The sequence below is a fragment of the Rhododendron vialii genome, chromosome 6a, assembly GCF_030253575.1.
Source record: "Rhododendron vialii isolate Sample 1 chromosome 6a, ASM3025357v1".
Taxonomy (NCBI): domain Eukaryota; kingdom Viridiplantae; phylum Streptophyta; class Magnoliopsida; order Ericales; family Ericaceae; genus Rhododendron; species Rhododendron vialii.
In genome coordinates this window covers 9,831,676-9,845,730 of record NC_080562.1, presented here as the reverse complement: position 1 = coordinate 9,845,730, position 14,055 = coordinate 9,831,676, and the positions used below count along the sequence as shown (strand labels likewise).

At 37.4% G+C, this 14,055-nt stretch overlaps 1 protein-coding gene across 1 annotated transcript; it reads right to left on the bottom strand.

Moving 5' to 3' along the window:
• Positions 1 to 414: 414 nt before the first annotated feature.
• On the bottom strand, positions 415 to 9,310 carry LOC131330524 (CBL-interacting serine/threonine-protein kinase 8). The gene is given in 13 exon segments (XM_058364141.1): positions 415 to 1,204; positions 1,289 to 1,345; positions 1,441 to 1,557; positions 2,696 to 2,815; positions 3,583 to 3,705; positions 5,315 to 5,400; positions 6,116 to 6,245; positions 6,353 to 6,406; positions 6,496 to 6,570; positions 6,653 to 6,760; positions 6,847 to 6,918; positions 7,061 to 7,123; positions 8,838 to 9,310. Coding segments are annotated over 13 exon segments (1,332 nt in total). The 5' UTR covers positions 8,997 to 9,310; the 3' UTR covers positions 415 to 1,036.
• Between the last annotated feature and the right edge of the window lie 4,745 nt (positions 9,311 to 14,055).

Genomic DNA, 14,055 nt, shown 5'->3' with positions numbered 1-14,055 from the left:
CTAGCTCCTCCACTATTCAAGTTATGTAAGGTAAACTCTACCAACTTTTTAGTTTGGTTGGGTGTCCGCCATATACTAGTACGTGATTGAGCAACTTGTCTATTATCACATGAGAGGCATTATTTGCTACGGGTAGTATACACTACCCGCGAGCCCTCCTTTTGTGCATGCTTGTGAGCTTGGTTCCTTCACGAGAAGGACATCAAAAAGGCGATTGGGAGTGCCTTTCTCGTGCGCAAGCTTGGTGCAATGAAGCAGGTGTAGTCGTTCAAAATATACGATGAGGCATTCGGTATCAGAGCTTACTAGCATGCCAATGGAACATCCTTAATATTTCATCCCAAAGCTTCATTCTTTCATTGTAAAATGCCCCATAACTTGGACCCACCAGAAGAAAAGCAAGGATCAGAATACGGATGATGAAGAAACAAAATTATAATAAATAATAATAAAAGCTTCACTTCAACTAACCTAAGTCGAATGACATTATTGTCCTCTCATACATTTTTATTTTTTTTTATCTTGTCCTCTCATACATTTCAAACTACAAAATAACATTACAACGGTAACACTTGTGAAAACTCCACTTAAAAGGGATTTCTGCAACACTCAGTATTCATAAAAAAAAGTGGGAACTGTTTTTTGTTTTGTTTGTCAAGAGGGTGGAGATTGCGGCCAATTGGGTAAGGTAACCCCAATTGAGAGCAGTATCGAAACGAGATGGATCGTCCTGTGTAAGAACAGAAAGTTGCCTTACCTGTTAGTGATGCGGAGAACTGAATTAACGCCTTTTGCTCCTACTCTTGCTAATCCTTGGTTTGGCCAATTCATTAGACGGCTTCCAAATAATGTCCTCGAGATTGTCACAAAAGTTCTTGTAAAACTGAAACATGGAAAAAGTGAGACTCAATTATATGAGTCTCAAAAAGCAAAGTAACCATATATTTCCTTAACCAAAAAAACAGAAGAAGAAGAACAACAACAAATCATGAAGGGCGGGCGGAATATATCACAGCAATGATGTCAAGCAAGAAGGTCAAGCTACAAAAATATGAAAACAAGTTTTGTATGAAACGTCCTGTTTTGGCATTGAAACGCATCTAGGAACTACAAAAAATGAGCAACTGGCCTTATGGTATTCACTAGCATCTCCAGCTGCTTTTTGAATGTCAACCATGAAGTATGTAGGAGCAACTTGAAATACCTGGTTTGTAATTAAGGCGCGAATTAGTAACTTTAAATGCTTCAAAAAAAAAACCATTCTAGAGGTTGAGGGTAGCCAACTTACTTCCAAAATTACTGAAAAGTGTGAAGTCTTATTTGCTGAAAGGCCTTCCACCCTCATCTAAAAATAGGAGGCAATTAGCATAAATTTGGTCAAACTTTTGCCAAACTATGAATTGAGATGACAGTAGAAACCTCAAAAGTGGTCTATCTTACCTTATAGTTACGGATATGTGTCTTGAAACCCATTGATTGTGCAACAACTTCCATACTTGACAAAACCATTTTAGCCGGTTTCTGTGAAACAAAGCGGGTTTGATGCTTCACAGAGTCCTGTCAGGGAGGGGAAGAAACTTATAAACCAAGGGTGATCAAATCATATCATGAGAAATAGGAGATACGAAACGAGTCATATGAAATGAACTTTGGGCTCAAGAGTGTGCAATGTTATTGGAAAAATCATCACGAATACCCCAGATTCTCTTGTGCCTACTGACAACAGTGAAGACTATGTTGTTTGGACTAAGTCAAGCACTGGCCAATTCTCCAATAATCTGCTTGGGAAGGGTCACGAAATAGAGGTTCTGACATATCTTAGTACTCTGTCGTATGGTTTCCTCACCATGTTCCAAGATAGTCTTTAATACAACGGTTAATCGTTCATGGAAGATTATCTAGAAAGGACAGATTATAAAGATGGGTGTGATTGCAGATAGCACGTCTGCTGTTTAACTCCAGTACAGGAACTCATGCTCATCTCTTCTTTGCTTGTCTCTTTTCTTCTCAACAATGGCTAGTTTGCTTGACTGGGTTAGACTGCACAGAGGTGGTAAAAGCTTACAAGACATAGTGTTGAAGCTCTCTTTTTGCAGCTACTCTATACCACTCAAGGAGAGAATCAACATTTTAGAATTTTTAAACATAAGGCTAATGATGTGCAAGGGGTGGTTGCAAAGGTAAAAACAGACATTACGGCCTGTATGAGCTCTTGGAGGAATGTGCAGAAGTCTGATGGTACTCGGTTGCTCTGCTTGAAATGGCATGCCTCTTCTAAATTTTTTTTAGAGATGTAGTGAGCTGTTGCATGGCCTAAGTCCTCTGTTTTTGTTGTTTCTAATTCACATGTTCTTATCTCCTGTTTTTGTTTCCTCTGAAGGCCCTGGGTGGGAATGTGATTGCTTGTAATTTTTTGGTGTCAGGTGTCTATTGTCGCTGAGGACAGTTGTGTTTTGTTTTGATGGGTTATAAAAAAAACTGTAATTGGTTGTGCTTTTAATGAATTTAACTTCCTGGAAAAAAAATGTGATACAAGTGAGGTGAGACATCAACATCATTACCAAGAGTTGGCAAGTTTGAAAACATATCAGCAGCTGACAGCAGCAAGGAATACAATAGGGAAAACAACAAACAACTTTGGACATGAATAGAAGTTAAGGGTGAGATTGCTTCACTAAAAGTAACAAACTCCTACCTGCCGACGGTCAAACAGCGATGAAAGATTTAACCCTTGAGAAAGGATAATTAGGTCGAATGCATTAAGAGTCAGAGGACCCAAATCTGCATTTGTGTACTGCTCATCGACCCGGTCTTCCTACAAAAGGACATTAAGGAGTCGTAAATGTGAGGCGAACCACTAACAAATACCAAGAAACTACTAGCAGAAACCTAACATTGATCCTACTAGTTTTCAATGATAGAGACCCTCCCTTAATAATCAGCTGGGACACCAATTTTCAGAAGGAACGTCCAAATACCCAAAAGGTTATAGCAGAAGAAATGAGTGAAACTTCCTCCATCTAATAACAGTTGGCACAAACTCACAAACCTCATTGAATTTTCCATCTATAGTATGCAAACCTAAACAACCAACCTAAAGGTGAGAAAGATCAAAAGTGATGATGTAAACATTTCTGTAGAATACTCAAAAGAGCTGCAACACTATGCATGCAAACAGGTTATTTCTCTGAAGGCACATGCACATCTAAATGTAAGAACTCCATCTGTATTGTCAAAGCTCTAACTTAGTGATGTGAAGTGTTGTGGGTGCCGGGTGGTCATTAAAGCTGTTAATAGTGAAAGAATTATATCCTGCAATCCATGTTTTGAGCATTGATCAGAAGTATTGAACTCTGAAGAGAAGCCTTGGGTGGAGAAAAATCAGCACCCTAATCACTAATCAGGCAATTTGTTGATTCAGAGCAAAAGCAACCAAGAGTAGGAAGAGTCTTTGCTAGGAGCAAAATGCAAATTACTGCTGCCACCAATTATGTGTAAAGTCCCAAACTGTGGAAACCTTTCATTTCTTAGCTCTTGCAATTGAGATGAAAAAGAAGCAGAAAAAGAACAAGTGATACGGACCTCAGGATCATCAAAAACAGCATCAACATCATCCAGGTTAACATCTTCGTATTCAATAAGTTTGGCAGGAACATAACCCCTTTTAAACCATTCATCATTCCTAATCTCTTCAATTCGAATACGCTGCAGAAAGGAGAGAGTAAAAGCTTTCATTGAAAACCACATTCAAAGCAACTATATTTGAGCCATAGAATCCAATGCGCATGATTGAAGTCTAAGAAACATGGAACGAAGGTGAAGGAAGGAACATCAATGATGACCAGTTAGGTTCATGTGGTTAAAATATGAGGTCATCCATGGCAAGGATACCTCAGGATATCACAGCTTCCAAAAGAAGATATGTATAATCCTAAGTCCAAACTTCTGTCATAAATATTGTTCATGTTAGCAATTTGATGAGGAGCATGAATGAGTGCCAACAGATAACACATTCATGGCGAAACAATACAGTGAAATGAAAACTACAGCGCTTAAGCATCATTGGTAGCTTCATCAAGCCATCAAAAGGGGATCATCCAAATCAGAAAGCTCCAGTAATGAGGGACGGTTAGATGGCCAATGGGTCAACGCTGCAACCTATTTGGCATCGACAAGATACTTAAATCAAATTTCCAGAACACATCATTGATTTGAGATATTGATAACGCAAATACCCAGTCTATTCAATGCTTTTGTCAATCGGGAGAAATGGCTAACTGGACTAAAGCGGCGGATTTACAAGGGAATTATTGTCAACTACCAATCATGAAGTTCAGTATTGATACCTATAGTCTCATAAAGCAGCAATTTTATTGATATGTAGACTGACAATTAAAATTCACCACAGGGATCTCGATGACAGCCTACAATATGGAAGTTTGAACTGAGGGCAAGACCTAAAGCTAAAACAAAATCTTTTTCGCACTTATAAGCAATTTTTTTCCAGCTTGCAGAAACATTCTAGCTTCTAATATGAATGGCTTAATTTTTTACAAGAAATCCCATGCCAACCTTCGTGCAATAGATTTTTTCTTAACATCAAAATTCAAATGTATTTGTACAAGATAGAAGTGATGATAATTCAACAATTTGTTTGTTTTCAACACCTCCTAATTTGTAGGAGTTATTTACTTCAACAGCATTCTGCTGTTACACGGGTATCAAATATACGAGATGGATGTTTCTTGACCCACCATTCTTGTTAGTCCCAAGCCAAATAAGGAACTGCTTATAACTCTATGCCACCTATGGGTAATATGTACTAGGTGTTATTCTCTATATCTTGAATGTTGTAGTCCAATAATAAGTTCTTTGTGGATCAAAGGTCATTTGCGAGCCTGAATGAGGTAAAACAGTTTTTGGGAACTCTTTGAAGCTATTTTGCATTCACCTCATCTCTTTTTCTTAACAGGATACGCAAATCTCTACACCATCGAGCTTATAAATATCATACCAAATCCCATCAATCAAATCACTTCTTCGGGAAATGTGATACATCTAGGTCATGGAAGCTTCTTTGAGAAATGTGATACATCTAGGTCGTGGAAGTAAAATGATATTATATAAGAAGCATTTTCAACACGTGATATGCTTGTTTCAAGGCCTTTCATAATAGAGGTGCTGAGTGTAGTGCCTCAGCTATATAGAGTATAGAAAAACACAATATTAAGTCTGCTGTAATACTCAGAAGAGCAGCAAGAACAGTGCGCAAAATGAATCCATTGACAGATGTTTGTCAAACAAATGTACTTACAGTTTCAGGATTTGGATCCAAAATTCGTTGTATTAAAGATTTTGCTCCTACTGGAAACCACGACGGACAAGAATATTCTGCGTTTCCTACCTGAAGAAAACAGATTCAGGTCAAAATTAAGATGAGCATCATACAAACAAAAATACACCGTATTAATAAAACATAGATGAGTACCACAATCACAAAATACAGAGTGAACAGGACACCCAACCTTGTTCCAACTTTGGCATTCTTTTTTGTAGGTAAATCCCAATATTGTAGCACCGACATTCTCATTTCCTACTTAAGTATGATTGAAAATGTTTGGGTACTAAAAAACACATGCCAAAAAAATGAGCACAGTTCAAGAGAATGTTGAGATGGATGAGATGTATAAAAAGAAAAGGTTGCGTAAAAAATGAAAGCAATTGTATAAGTTACAAGCAATGCCAATTGAGAACAAAACAAGGGAAAGTCTTTTTGAGAAGATATAGACATACACAAGATGGGCCAATTATTGCACCAGCAAGTAGTGGTGATTTAGTCACATTAAGGACGCCGAATGAAAAAAATACAGAAAGCCACAGAGGACATGGGCTTGGATGGTAAGATAGAATATCATTATGACTTAACCACACTCTAATACTGCCAACTAGAGGAGGCACGAGGCAGATCCATGACAAACCTGAACAGCATTTCAAAAGGCTACTAACATCGACAATGGCTTTATTCGAACCTTCCTCTTATTAAGAAGATCAAGTAAATAGACAGAATACACCCTTAAAATCCAATGGGCAAGTCTTTTCCCAGAAAATTAACTACATGCCTTACTATACAACGTAGTGAGATCAAGTTCATCAAATGGGAGATATCCAGCCATCAGAACATACAGGATGACCCCACAAGACCAAACATCAGCCACAGCACCATCATAACCCTTGTGACTCAGTACCTAAAGCAGAAATAGTAAATCAAAACAGCAGCCAAATTATAAATGAGTAGACATCAAACATCTACCATGTAAATAACACAATTAGACAAATAAATACTTGCAATCACCTCTGGCGCAACATAATTAGGAGTGCCACAAGTCGTTCGAAGGAGGCTGACTCCCTAAGCACAATGACCACCAAGTAACAACATTTATATACTGCCACTTGAATTAAAATAGAGAATCCATGAGACATGATCAAGTATCTTACATCTCCAGGCAACGCACTAAGCCCAAAATCTGAAATTTTTAGATTTCCCTGAGAATCTAGTAAAAGATTTTCCGGCTGTACAAAAGAAAACCATGTTAAGAAGGTAAGGAAACAGTCGTATAGCACAATAGCATTCCAAATGGAAGACAAGGAACACCTTCAAATCTCTATGGTAGACTCCCTTGTTGTGGCAATAGTCCACACCATCGATAAGTTGTTGGAAATATTTCCTGGCTTCAGCTTCACTGAGTCGTCCACGGTGAACCTACGAATGTTACCATTTTGTTGTGTGCTCGAAAACAGAAAATGAAAATATCTGGTCTACCTTGCTGCGTCGAATTAGAAACTTACTATTTTATCAAACAGTTCACCACCTGTTATAAATTCCAAGATTATGTAGATCTTCGTGCGACTCGCCAGAACCTAGCCAAACAATGTTCTACATTAGTAGGAGAACATGTCATTAAAGATAGATGCTACCCAATCTCGTGGAGCCAGAAAGTGGCTTCCGAAACTTAATTTTCCATTTCTAAAAAGCTTTAGTCTTTATATATTAAGCCCATACCTCATGCAGACGAACAACATTTGGATGTCTGACAAGCTTCATTATAGATATCTCCCTTTTTATCTGCAAGTTGGAAAAGGAAAAAAGAGAGAAGACAATCATCAAGGGTTCACTATCGTATGGAAACTGAAAATTGGCATACAGGTCTCCACATAGGCACTTCATAAATGAGAAATGAGAGGGGGAGAGAGGGGAAAATCTTTAATGAGAAAACCCCCACTCAACATGCCTTTGTAGAGGAAGAGAACCTAAACATGAACTCACAAGTTGCAATCCTAAACTTGAACTCGCAAGTCCCATATGCTTCAGTTATTTTTAACTCTTCACTAACTAAATTAAATAAACTCCCAAATTACAATAGGTTCACCTTAAAAAGGTGAAGGTAGAACCGGGGTTTATAGAAACCACTGAAGTCAAGTCCTTAAAATATCAATCTGTTATCAAGAATAATTAGCCTGCATGAAAATTTTCTACACATTATGTACTACTTCTACTACTACTACTACTACTACTGCCACCACCACTTTACCACACTGCTTTTACTCCAACTAGTATTGTTGTTGTTGCTATTGCTATCTCTACTAGTGCATTGAATGCTCTACAAATGAAGGTCAACACTCCATTATGCCTGGAAGTTTGTGTTTGTACCATATACTGTTGAATCCCAAGCTTGCCAGCATCTTTATTCGCAACGTTGAAATCGCTTCTTAAAAACTTAAAACACGATGTGAATCACAAACGCTGATTTTTACATCCTATCACTGCAAGAGACATTAATGGCACCTCATCGTCAATCTTAGAGAAAGCACAAGAAGATGATGCAAGCTTTAGTATATTCTGCTGATACTCTGGTGCAGGCTCCAAGTTCCATCAAACCCTAGCAATCTAGGCAGTGGCAGATTCAGCTTGTGCCCCCACTGCAGATTTTAATTTTCTAATATACCTAAAAGAATTAACCATCAGTTTTTACTGTACACCTAAGCTAAATGTTTTGCCTCTTTGGTTCTACACATCCCACACACGAAACCTTGAAACGTGAAACCCTTGACTAGGCTCCGACCATCTACCATCGTCGCTTCACCAGATGCCCTTGCTGGTGCTTGGCTGGCATTTAAATCTCTAGCAACTGGTACGGCTTCAATCTTCATTCTTCACTCCTTTCTCTTTTTGTTTCTCTCCCTTTGCCTTTCTAGGAAAACTATGGCACTTTCAAGGTTTATGTTAGTTGATGGCTATGGTAGTTTTGTTAGTATATCTCATGGAAACAGTTATGAGTAACTTTGTGGCTGATCGATGAATATGTTACTTATGCCAGCGTTTCCAATGAAGAAACTTCATATTGTCACATTTTTTGCTTACTATACCATTTTTTTTTCTCTCTAGAGGTTGTGTTTTCATTGTGCCCCCACTGCTCGTAAATTCTACGCCACTCAATCAATCTACCTCTTCAAACTTCTTAAGACACAAAAAAATATTTACTCCTACGACAAGAGAAGCTTATAAGCACAGCATACGTATGCGTTGTATATATTTCCTTTTGTGTGTGTGTGTGTGCATATGTGTATCTTGATTATCAAGCGTTTGAAGAAATTAGATCAGCTGGGCCTTACTCAATTAGCACGCTCCAAAAAATAAAAACAGCCAATTTGTTTAATCAATCGCGGAAAGTATACATAATCCAAATAAGTAATTTCAAACTTTCGCCTAATAGACAATTAATAGATGACGGGTAAATTTAAGAGCGAGAGAGAGAGAGAGAGAGAGAGAGAGGAGAAACCTGGTCGACCATCTTGTGCTTAACGATGGTGCTGCGATCGAGAACTTTCATGGCCACACTCTCCCCAGTCTCTGTGTTCTGAGCGAACTTCACCTTTGCAAACGTACCTTCCCCGATCGTCCTCCCCACTTCGTACTTCCCAACCTTCCTCACCCCCATCCTCTCTCTCTCTCTCTCTCTCTCTCTCTCTCTCTCTCTCTCTCTGTATGTATGTATGTATAGGTCTGTTTCTATGTCTGCTTCAGTTAATTCTTTTCATTCGCCCGAAGACAATCGAAGATTTCGAACAATACAATTGTCGGGCGTCACAAAGAAGCTTTCCCTATTCTAAAACCAACAAGCTGTTGCTGCTTCGGATGAGAGAGTGAGAGAGAGAGAGAGAGAGAGAGAGAGGAGCAATTTTGAACTCCAGCTTGATAGCAGAGAAAAGGGAAAGCTTGATTTTTTGGAGTATACTGTATTTTTTTGATCCGCAAGGGAAAGCTTGATTGGTAGGCAACGACAAATAAAGAAACAAAAGTTGTCCGGTGGCCAATTTTGTCGGTCCGAATCCGTTGACAAAAAAGAGAAGGAAAATTAGAGCATTTGTTTGTTTTTGGGAAATGATTTTTTTACCTTTTTTTTTTATTAACGTTACTTTTCTGCAAATATATTTTTTGGTACAAAAATACACTTGCAGAAAAGAGGCGTTAACAAAAAAGGGAGTGAAAAATCAGCAGCCTTGTTTTTCTTTTGAAAATTAATTTTAGGAAATGATAATGCCAATACTGTTTTTGTTAGTGCCAAAACTCTAGTGTAGCTTGTACCATGTGCATATGTACAAGACTTTTATACATTAGAATTTTGGCACCAATAAAAATAATTTTGGCATTATCAATTACCCTTAATTTTTACACTCTCCTAATTGGTGTAAACACTCTGTTTTCGTCTTTTAGTAAATGAATTTACGAAACAGCTCTTGCATGCATACACTTTCTACAAATCTCAGAGACTATTCAGTAAATTCACCCACTAAAAGACAAAAAAATGAGTGCATCAATTAGGAAGTGTAGAAATTAATTTCCTTTTTTTTTTTTTCCTTTTCTGGGTACGGAACGGAAATGGAGTTGGTGTTACCCGATGGCCGCGTGCTCTGCAATCTATGTGGAGGACTAGGTTTCTTGTGGTGCACAACTGCATTACCGTAGTGTGGCATTTGAATAGTTCATCTCAACAATCAATGGTCCATATTTCATCTCGGCTGATCCATTCATTGTTGAGATAAAATCTGGATTATTGATTGCAAGATAAACGGCTCGGATGGCGCACTACATGGGTGTAGTGCAGCTATGCACTATAGCACGTGCGTGAATTCCGGGGTCTTACCCGACTAAAATATCTGATGTGAACCGTTCAATGTTGAGTCTGATTCTCTCATGCGAGACTCCTCACGTGATCCTCTCATGTGATGATGTGCTTGACACGCAGCCCATTTAACAAATCAACGGTTCAGATCGATCCCTTGATAAAAAAAAACGATTAACCCCGTTCCGCTTTCTCCAAAAAACTTCTTTTTTAAAAAGAAGGTAATTTCAAACTCAAATATATCGAAAATGAAAAATAAATTTTCATTTTTTTTTCATCGTTTAAAAGATCTTAATGAGATCTATTAAACAATATCCATATTGGTAGGAAAATTATTTGCGTAAATACAAGATTTTTGACCTTAAAATTTACCTTCTTTTTCAAAAAGTTTCTTTTTGAAAAAGTGGAACGATTATTTTTCTTCGTAAATATGGTTATCTCTTTCTTACGTAATTTCATAAACTCAGTTGAAACCTATTTTGGTAATACACATTCAAAACCAACAATTCACCCAAAATAGGATCATTAGTACAACTATTTATCGTTAAGCATCCAGAAGTGTCAAGACCAAGTAATGTAAACTGCATGATATAGAAAATAACTAAAGTAAACTGCAAGCTTTTAGAAAAATATACGCAATCATGGTAAAACAAAACGAATCGTCAGATTTCTGACACTTGGTTGTTGGACTCTAGAATTTTGGCTCTTAACAATTCTTTAAATGTTGCTTAGTTTTGTTAGCCTGTTTGTAGGATTTATTGTTATTGTTTCGGGAATGTCCCTGCGATCTCTTGTAACTTTTTGCGCTTTTTAATAAAATTTGCTTACCAAACAAAAACGAATTCTTCCCTAGATAAATTCTATGCCATGTTAATCAATATCTTCAAAATTAAAATCAATATCATAGTAAACTGCATGATTTTTTTTTTTCGTTTTTTTCCCTCCTTAGTTCTAGACCCAAAATGATGTCATCTTAGATTATTTTTAATTGAGAGCGTGACATACGTCGTTGATTTGTTAAATAAGTGTCAAGCATATTCTTTGTCACGAGAGGATTCAGACTCGTTGAATGTGGCTCATCATGTGATTTTTCACGCTGAAAATCAGATTTTGCTAGATAAATGAAGACACATTTGTTTGAAAAGTAGACTGCTTATTTTATTTTATTTTATTTCCAAATAACATAGGAGGTATCCCCACACAGAAACGGAATGAGACAATTTACAAAGGACTGGTTTCGGGGAATCAACACCTACACGGAAAGCAATCAGAAGTAGCTAGAAAGAGGGACCACGGAACCACTGAACGACGTGCCAATGAGACTAGTCACATGGACTTTTACCTCCCAAATAGTAAACCTACCCTCGAAAATCGAGATCACGCCTAAAAGGGAACCGCCTTATCTAATCACATGTCTATGTTCAATCAAACTCACTTGCTAAAAGATAATCTGACTTATTTTATAAGATTTGCTACGAATAACATATGAACCGTTCGAATGACTAGTTAAGCTACTACATGACATATGAGAGATATCACTTGCATGATAATTTCAATGCCTTTAAATAAAAAGTGTGAGTTTGATCTATTTACCCGTTCATCGCTACATAATTTGTTACGAATATCATGTGAAAATGTCACATTATGCTCGAGGATATACGCTACGTGTGCTGTGCAGTTCGTGACACGTGATACTCGCGGTCGAGGTTATACGGGGTGGTGGGGCCGTTTTGAAAATGGGGTGGAAACTAGAACGGATCAGGTTTGGTAAAGAAGCCATTAGGTTAGTGGTAGAAGGGGAGTAGTTGATAAGTTGACGTAACAGTTTGATGCTGAGTCATGACTTGGAGAGATTATTCAGTGACTTAGGGCACCACGTGACGATGCGCCAAATTTCTCTCCACCGCAAATTATTGTGAGGTTCTTACACTTAATCTCGGGCTCTATAAAAATGTGTGATTGAAGAGGGGCCTGAGGTACCACGTGGCGATATTTCAAGGGAATTGAATAATTTTTTCATGACTTCTGACCAATAATATCTGGATAAATTTCGTTTAACTATGTCACGGGATTTTCAAAAAGGAAATAGGCAATTTCAGTCACCTCCGCTAAGGTTTCTTTACAAATTCAGGACCTCTCCTCGGGTTTCTGAAAATGCACTACGTCCTTATTTTTTTAAACTATTCTCTGGATTCCCCCCTCCCCTAACTTCCGTTTGTTTTCCTCACAGCAATCAGTGATGTCACCATATAGGAAATTCCCAGCTTCTCTCTCTAAGATTTTGCAAATTAAGGCTCCATTTATTTGACCATAAAATATTTTCAGGTAAAACATTTTACCCATTTTTCAACGTTCGGATGCCTACATCACACGTAAATTATTTTCCCCCGTAAAATGTTTTTGGGCTATGGAGGGAAAATGACTTACAATGGATTTTCCTGCAAGTCATTTTACGTTATTCACTGCTAATACTCTCATGGCCCAATTGAGTTCATTTCCTGTTTTGCTTCTTCTGATCTATCCGTTTCTCTCTCCTCTCCAAACTCAAAATCAATTTCAACCCACACATATATTTGTTCTCTTTCTCTCTCTCACACACACACACACACAAACATAGCTGTTAATACCCATTTTTCCTGCGACCACATCAATGCAAAAAAAGTTCACACAAATTCCTTCCGCATACAACTTTCTTTCTTTAAAGGAATTGTTAAAAGGATTTCGACTCAATTGGGTATGAAGTCCAAACTTGAAATAAATAGCAGAATTGAGGCAGGAATTGATAAAATTTGAAATGCTTTGTCAATTGAGGAGGGGGAGGGGGGTGGTGTTGAGGTTTTCGTGGGTTTTACACTTTAATTTTTGTTGTATTTATGGAAAGGTCAACTTGGTTGATATTGAACACTGGAGAAATGTTTTGCTGCAAAGATTTTTTTCAATTACCAATCAAACACCGTAAAATAGAAACAAAAAATTTCTCTTTCACTGAAATTATTTTACGTGTAAAACATTTTATATCAAAAAATATTTTACTTCGAAACAAACGGAGCCTAATTAAAGTTAATTTTACCTCTATTTCTTAAGAATAACAAAAATTCATAATTTTTTAACATTCTCACAAATCCAAACCTTTCATATTTGAATTTCTAGACCCAAAAATTTGACAAATCGAGATTTTTACAACGATCGGGTAATAATCAGTTTCGATTTTATTAATAATAAACAGCCCAAAGTTGCATGTTTTGTCATCCCAGGCATATCCAATTGCCTCAAACACTCTTTGAGAATGTTATCAAAGGCATCTAGGTTATATAACTTCAAAAGCATTCCTTTTTTCTATCTACTATTAATAAAAAAAGAAAGATAAATGTGGGATAGCTTGTAGCAAAAGAAACTGAAAATTATTTCAAAATGGTTCTCTACCCTCCTATTCATTTTCCTTCACTTTCCACCAAACCAATCTAACAAAGCAAACACAGAATGGATGACTTCTATTGAAACATTTTCCTTTAGTTTACTCATGTAATTTATGTTATTCTACAATTGAGAGGACTATTGGAATTCTTCCCATTCCAAGTTTAAAAAGTACGTGATTGACCACCCGTAAAACAATGTATAAAACCATTGAAAAGGTTTAGTAATAAGTGCAGTTCAAAAAAGTTTTTTCGGTCTGTGCCGCGAGAGTGGTACCAAATCAAGGCAAACTATGAATACTAGAAATGACCTCAAAATACCCAAAATACCAAGGCCGGCTAGTGAGATGACGGGGGATAAGTTTCATCGTTGAGAGGGAAGCAGCTCGGATCACCAGCTAAGGCCCCTAAATGACCACTTAATGGTGTGCCTAGAAGCCACCCTCGAAAGAGTGCATAGC